General features: G+C 41.0%; 1 protein-coding gene across 1 annotated transcript; it reads right to left on the reverse strand.

The window, feature by feature from the left end:
• Positions 1-6,517: 6,517 nt before the first annotated feature.
• LOC131002017 (abscisic acid receptor PYL4-like) lies at positions 6,518-7,535 on the reverse strand. Its single transcript, XM_057928695.1, has one exon. It carries the CDS (start codon positions 7,327-7,329, stop codon positions 6,712-6,714), a length of 618 nt encoding a protein of 205 aa, XP_057784678.1. The 5' UTR covers positions 7,330-7,535; the 3' UTR covers positions 6,518-6,711.
• Between the last annotated feature and the right edge of the window lie 438 nt (positions 7,536-7,973).

Genomic DNA, 7,973 nt, shown 5'->3' on the forward strand with positions numbered 1-7,973 from the left:
GCACAATAATCTTGAACTTCTTAAGTTCATATTCTCCTCCATTGTCGTATCGTAGACACTTCACCTTCAGCCCTGTTTCAGTTTCTACAAGGGCTTTTCACTTTCTGAAAGCATCAAACGCATCAGATTTTTTTTAAGAAAATAAACCCATGCCTTTTGAGTGTAATCGTCAATCAAGTTGATGTAGTATTTCGAGTCACCAAGGGACTTTACAGGTGCCGGTCCCCATAGATCACTATGGACCAGCTCCAACTTCTGCATCTTCAAAGTTCTGCCGTCTCTCGAGAAGCTTACTCTCTTCTGCTTTCCGAACAAGCAATCCTCGCATAAGCCAACTTCAATAGTTTCCAGGCCAGACAGCCTACCCTTCGAACACATTATCTTCATCCATTTTTCGCTTGCGTGGCCAAGCCGACAATAACATAAATCTGCGTTGTTTACTGCTCCTACAAGATCAATGCAGTCTTTGGAGTTATTTATCATATACAACGTGCCCTCATTCTTTCCACGAGCTACTGTCATAGCTCCCTTGATTATCTTCCAATTACTGCAGCCAAACGTCACTGTGTAGCCATCTGCATCAAGCTGCCCAATCGAAAGTAAATTCCTTTTCAGTTCGGGAATATGTCTGACTTGATTTAGTTTTAACATGGATCCGTTGGATGTCACGACTCGCATGTCTCCCTGTCCTACGATTTTCAGGGGCTCATCATCAGCAAGATACACATGTCCAAAATCGCCAGAGACGTAGTTTTTCCATTATTCCGACATTACTGCATGAATAGAATGGCGCTCCAGAATCTAGCACCCATGATTCTATCGGGCTGCTCACACTCAAGACCAGCGCATCACCTTCATCGTCTGATGTGATTGCGTTTGCTGTCTTCTTATCTTCCTGATCCTTATTCTTATTTTTCTTCAATGGTGCTTTACATTGACTCTTATAGTGCCCATACTCCTCACAATTCCAGCACTGAATTGAACCCTTATCCTTTCTAGATTGGCTCTTTCCTCTGGACTTTAACCTTCCCCGATTCTACTTTTCCTTCGACCTACCTCTATTTTTCGTGCTCAGTGCTACTCCCGAAGAAGAAGATCCAGATTGTTTTTTACGGATTTCTTCGCCAATCATCAGATCCATTACTCTGTCGAATTTTAGTTTCGCATGTCCAACACTAACTACAGTCACTAAATTCACACAACTGTATGGTAGAGAAGATAGGATTAGGGCTGGGAATCGGGTCGGGTTCGGGTACCCTACCCGAAAAAATCGGGTACCCGAACCCGAAAATACCCTAAACTTGCTACCCGAACCCGAACCCGAATTTGAAATCGGGTACCCTAATACCCGACTCGGGTACCCGAGTCGGGTATTCGGGTACCCGAAATTACCCGGTCAAAATGAGCTCTTCCAAGTCAATCGGGTATTTCGGGTATTTCGGGTATTAGGGTACCCGAATTACCCGATTTTGATATTAGGGTACCCTAATACCCGAAAAATACCCTATTTTTTTTAAAAAAAAATTGAAAATGTAACCCCTATTTTTCAGCCTTTGCCCTATACAATTTCTTACGTTTTTAATTCCCTGTAGTAACAAATAATATATAACAACAAATAAAAAATCAACAAGCACAAATCTCAGCTCCCAAGTCTAAAATTTAAAATTAAACGAACTTCTAAAGTACCCAAGTACGTTGTTAACATAAACAAATGTCAAGTCAAATACTCAAATACATCACAATCACAAAATGATGTTCATGGGCCATAACTACTAATCCGTCTCCGTTGCACGACTTCCACTTTGATCTGTCTGACTCTGTGCCGTCCTCGGATCACCATGAGTATAGCTATGGAGCACTGTAAGAAATTGAAATTAAAATAAACAAAATCAAACAATGTAACATAATAATATGTCAAATAGACTTGAATAAAATATAATTACCCATTTCAAACTCCTTCTGTTGCTCTTCTTCTGGAACGCCTTCTTCATCTTTTTTATCAATATTGGTAGATCTTAACCAATCCTCAGCACAAATCAAGGCCTCAACCATTTCCGGCGCCAAAGTGCTTCTATACGGTGATAGAACACGTCCTCCCATACTAAATGCACACTCCGAAGCAACACTAGATATGGGGACGGCTAAGATATCTCTCGCCATCTCAGCAAGTACAGGATAACGTGCAGTATTACTCGACCACCACATCAAAATATCAAACTGGTCGACATCATTCTTACCCACTTTGTATTGCTTCTCGGTGAGGTAGATAGTGAGCTCGTTTGTATCAAGATCGTCACAATCTTGATCACTCTCTTGCAAAGCCTCAAGGCTCATTGCACTACGACGCTCTGATCTCATTTCTCTGATTGATGTCGATGTAGAAGCACTAACTCGTGGTCGAGATGTGGACGCCACATGATGAGATACCTTATAAAACTCAAATAACTCCTTCAATGCGCTCATCACCTCACTCACCAAAACAGCTGCACGTTCCAAACCATACACTGATTTGAAGCATTTCTCCACAAGCTTCAACTTTTGCCTAGGGTCTAACACAGCAGCAATATAAAGAAGCCGATTCATGTTTGGATTTGATTCAACTCCTTCCAACCAATATTTTCCAATCTTCTTCCTCATGTTTGTAGCCATCAAAGACACCTCCAAATCCTCATTCAGCTCTAACTCAGCAATAAGATCAAATATATCACACATCTCAACAAAGAAGAGGTGTGAAGTGGCATATGAAGTCCCAGATGCAAGAAGAGTGAGGTCATAGAATTTCTTGAGGTATTCTATGATCTTCCTGATGTTCACCCAATCCACCGCTTCAGGTGCTCCAATATGCTGCCCATTATCATATTTCTTGTTCCTCAAGTCCTCTGTATATGATGAAAACATACTCTAAGCCAATAGGAATATCCTCTAAGCCATCATCATCCATATCATCATTCATATCAATATCATCTTCCTCAACTCTATTACTATTGCGCGAAGAATCCATGACAATGTAGCAATTAGCAAACTACAAAACAAAACAACAAGAAAGAATTTATAAACTGAAAATCACCAATATATGCATAATATAAACTGCCATATATGCATAATGCCATATAAACTGCCATAAACTGCCATATATGAAAATCATTCATAATGCACAATTCTAACAACTACATTCTCTGAAAATGACAATGAATTCTAACAACTAACAAGTCTCTCTAACCACATTAACATCAATGACAAAGAAATCTCAATGCCATATAAACTGCCATAAACTGCCATATATGAAAATAATTCATAATGCACAATTCTAACAACTACATTCTCTGAAAATGACATTGAATTCTAACAACTAACAAGTCTCTCTAACCACATTAACATCAATGACAAAGAAATCTCAATGCCATATAAACTGCCATATATGAAAATCATTCATAATGCACAATTCTAACAACTACATTCTCTGAAAATGACAATGAATTCTAACAACTAACAAGTCTCTCTAACCACATTAACATCAATGACAAAGAAATCTCAAATCTGGAAATAAATTCGAAATTTGCATTAAAAAAAAAAAAAAAAGAAGAAGAAGAAGCTCACCTGTCTGTCAACGCTGTCGTCGGAGCTCGGAGGCTGCACCTGCACCTGCGGCGGCGAACGGCTGCTGCACCTGCGGCGGCGAACGGCTGCAGGGGCGAGGGGCTGGGATGGAGCCGACGCCAGGCTGGCGAGGGGCGAGGGGCGAGTGGGGCGGCCGAGAGGTTAGGGCCGGCGCCGGCGGGCTGGGACCAGGGGCGAGTTGGGAATTGGGTTTGGGAGGGATGAATCCTTTGGGAACAGGGGGCTGGGGGCGGGCCGCGGGCGGGAGGGAGGATCCGAAAATTTTAGGGCTGGGGAGTTTTAGTCTTTTAGAAATTAAATTAGAATTCATATTTAATAATTAATTTAATTAAATAATTTTAAATTTATTAATTAAAAATAATCGGGTAATTCGGGCATACCCGATACCCGATCGGGTATACCCGATACCCGATACCCGATTATTTTTTCCCCAAACTACCCGAACCCGTACCCGATCCCGAAAAAATCGGGTATCGGGTACCCTATACCCAATTTTTTCGGGTCGGGTATCGGGTACCCGATTACCCGAACCCGAAATTCCCAGCCCTAGATAGGATAACTAAGGCACGAAGTTCATCATCGAACTTGATATCAACCGAGTCCAACTGCGCGGTGATCATGTTGAATTCGTTCAGATGCTGCTGCACCGATGTACCCTCTGTCATGTTCAGATTAAACAAACGCCTTATTAGATATACCTTGTTTGCCGTGGACGGCTTCTGATACATCTCCCCCAGAATCTTTAGCATGTCCCTTGTCGACTTTGCACCAGTCGTGTGATAAGCCACGTCCTTGGACAGCGACAAACGAATCGTGCTCATCGCTTTTGTGTCCAGCAACTCTCACTCGTCCGCAGACATCTTTTTGGGTTTCGCTTTGAAGGGCAAGTACAGATCTTTACCATAGAGGTAATCTTCGATCTGCATCTTCCAGAAGCCGAAGTCTAATCCATCAAACTTCTCGATTACAACCTTTATGTCGTTCATCGTGACTGCTCCCACCGAACCTGGCTCTGATACTAGTTGTTAGGAAATAAACACAACAACAATCACGAAAGAAGAACAAAACACACACGAGAATTGTTTACCCAGTTTGTTACGTTATGTAACTACGTCTGGGGCCGATGCCAAGCCAGGTTTTCACTATATGATTTTCAGATACAGATTACAATAGGATAACAACTATATATAGCAATATTAATGAAGCCCTAACCCTAGTCAAACTAGGAGACATGCTTGGGCCCCAAAAATACCACGGCCCAAATCCAATCAGGCTCCATACTCAACAGAAAGCACAATCAAATTTGTGTTCGCTCGACTTAATTCGATTTTAACATTTTGTTTATGTCTTATTCTATCTACTTATTATACGTGGATGATACTTTTATTAATTAATAATAAATTATATGCTTATTAACAATAAATGACGGGTTTATCAATAATAAATGAAAATCATGCACATAAATAAATGGCGGTTTTATTATAACATAGTTGGGGTTAGGGATGTCAATCGGACTAACTCACTCGATTTAGGGTCAATTCATTTGGTTTCGGGTTATTTTTGGTTCGGGTTAGTCAGTTTTTTTTATTTTTCGGGCTAAAATTTATAACCCTAACCCACTCGGTTTCAAGCTAGCTCATTTGGGCCCACAAATTTACGATTTTTTTATATGTATAATTTTTTATATGGATAATCATATTATTGTAATAAAAATATGTCGTGCTTTTTAAATCAAAACATTTCGCCTTATTTTAGATACAAAAATTAGTGTTATTTTAATGTAAATTTACATAATGTCTAATTTTAACTTTATTTCCGATAAAAATTGTATATAGATATAACATAAATTACTATCTTTCTTTGACTTTTATATCATAAATATTTATTATTAATCGTTAGAAAAAATCAAAACATATTATACAAGCATCAAAATGTTATTATCAAATTAAAAAGTAAAATATTAAAGTTTAAAAATCAATTATTAAGAAAGTGTTCGGTTAATCGGGTCAACTCACTCGATTTTTGGGCCAACCCTATCGGGTTCAGGCTATTTTCAGTTCGGGCTATTTTCAGTTCGCGCTATTCGGGCTGAATTTTTTTCGGGCTAAAAATTTTTCAGCCTTAACCCACATTTTTTATCGATCTATTCGGGTCGATCCGTCTATTTCGGACTTTTTTGACATTCCTAATTGAGGTGATGGCTGGTCTAAAGCTCCATCTTCGCTGTAGCTCACTACTTCTTCCAATAGTTTGATTTTGTGTTTCGTCTCATCTGCAGAGATTTTAATTTGCGAGACCTGATGTATAAATTTCATTTGTTTTATTTAAATTGTTTTTACTAATAAGTCAGCTTGCAGTGGACGATGAAGCGCAGTCTGTTGGTAAGACGCTTCCCCTCCAACCAATAGGTCAGGGGTTCGAGTCACCCTAGGAGCTAGAGTGTGAGTGGGTTTTTTCCTTTCTTTGGTTGTAACAAATTTTTTATAAAAAAAAAAGACATGGAAGTATATATACATCATGTAACTGCAATTCAACGCTAATGATTCACAAGCATAAATTCAAGCTACATTTTCACTAAATCATATTGAATCAAAAGATTTGGTAATCCCTTGGTTCTTAATTTACAGAATTTAATTAAATGCAATTATTTCATTTGAAATCTTGATCATATCCATTCAACTGAGATCGTGCCAATCAAATCCTGAGGCAATGTGGAATTATACTTGAGAGATTATTGTTATTTCAGTTTGGGTTAACAAGAAAAAAGAGAAACCCAAATACCTAAAAAGATTTTCATTCAAGTACTAAAATAAATACAAGTGGACTCTAACCCCCAAAAGTTACCAAAGGACATCTGTATATACATGAAAGGATTTGAATGGTCTTGAAGCACTAAACCTGATTTAAATTGCAATTATCATAGATGAAAATATAGTATTGCCGTTGGGAGAAATTAATTCAAACTAATCAGCCCATAACAAAGAGAAAAAAAAAAATTAGTAATCCGCTACGATCTACAAAGAAAATATCTCCTGTTCACCAAATTGGACCAACAACAAAAAAATAGCACAAAAACAATAGCATGATGGTTTACTAATATGTTTTAGGCAAATTCTGAGCAATCTGGGCGAGCGAGTGCAGATTACATTTGACGATGGTATCGATAAAGGCGCAGGTTTCCTCCTTGGTGTTCCCGTGCGGCACATCCACCACGTACGACTCCACCACCACCGTGCCACCACCGCCGCCCGCCGCATGCAGGGTGGTGACGGAGCTGTAGTTGCGCAGGCGGTGGTCGCCGCCGACGACGCTGAAGCTCATGACGTGCCTCTCATCGTCGAGGATCTCGAGGCGCTCGGTGCTGGTCGCCGCCGGCAGCCCCGACACCACACGCACCTCGCGGAGGGTGCCGACGTCGCCGTCGCCGAGGATGACGTGGCAGCTCTTGAGGAACTTCTTGTACTCGTGCGGCCTGTCGAAGCGGCGCACCACGGACCACACGGCCTCCACCGACGCGTCGATCAGCTGCACCGCCGCGGAGCAGCACTGCCCCGGGGCCACCGCGTGGGTGTGGTGGTGGAGCATCTCCTCCGGCAGGGAGGCGGCGGCGGAGGCGGGGCATACCCAGGAAGCGGGATTCGCCGCCTTCTGATGCATGCACGCGATGTGGTTTATGGGGTTGATCCTCTGAATCTGAAGAGAAGAGGGCATGTTTGTTTTCTGTTTTTTAGGATTTTGAAATGGAGTAAAAGATAAGAAGGGATTGAGATTGGGTTTGAGGCGGTATATAAAATGTAGGCGGAGAGAGAGAGAGAGAGAAGGGAAATGTTTGTCGAGTTGTAATAAAAATAGAGAGGTTTTTTCATGGGAGGAAAAGAAGAGCAGGTCTATGATCACAGGGCTTACGCAGGCGTGGAACTGCAAGTGGGATAAACCCCAACTTGCATAAACTTTTTATTCTACGACGCGGTCCTCACTCAAACTGCCCCCGCAATTACCCTTTAATTACGTGATCTGCCACCCAGATTCCTTCTCGAATCACTATAATGCCCCTCCTGCCGACGGCCGTACGGATTCTGGAGCAAGGGATGGGGGGAAGCTCCGCTGGAATTCAAACTGTCTAAAAGCTACCAACATCCATCATTCCAAATTTGATGACCAATTTTTTTTTTTTCGGCACGAATTTTACGGAGTTACTCCCTCTGTCCACGAAAAGCTGTTCTAAGGAGAGAGACACGGATTTAAGAAAATTTGTACTTTCCCCGTCTTACTTCAAGTGTCTTGTTTTCCTTTTTGGATTGTCCTTTTCAAATGTCCAGTTTATCTTTATGGAAAAAGTTAGTCCTAAAAAATGA

This window comes from Salvia miltiorrhiza, chromosome 8 (assembly GCF_028751815.1).
Source record: "Salvia miltiorrhiza cultivar Shanhuang (shh) chromosome 8, IMPLAD_Smil_shh, whole genome shotgun sequence".
Taxonomy (NCBI): Eukaryota; Viridiplantae; Streptophyta; class Magnoliopsida; order Lamiales; family Lamiaceae; genus Salvia; species Salvia miltiorrhiza.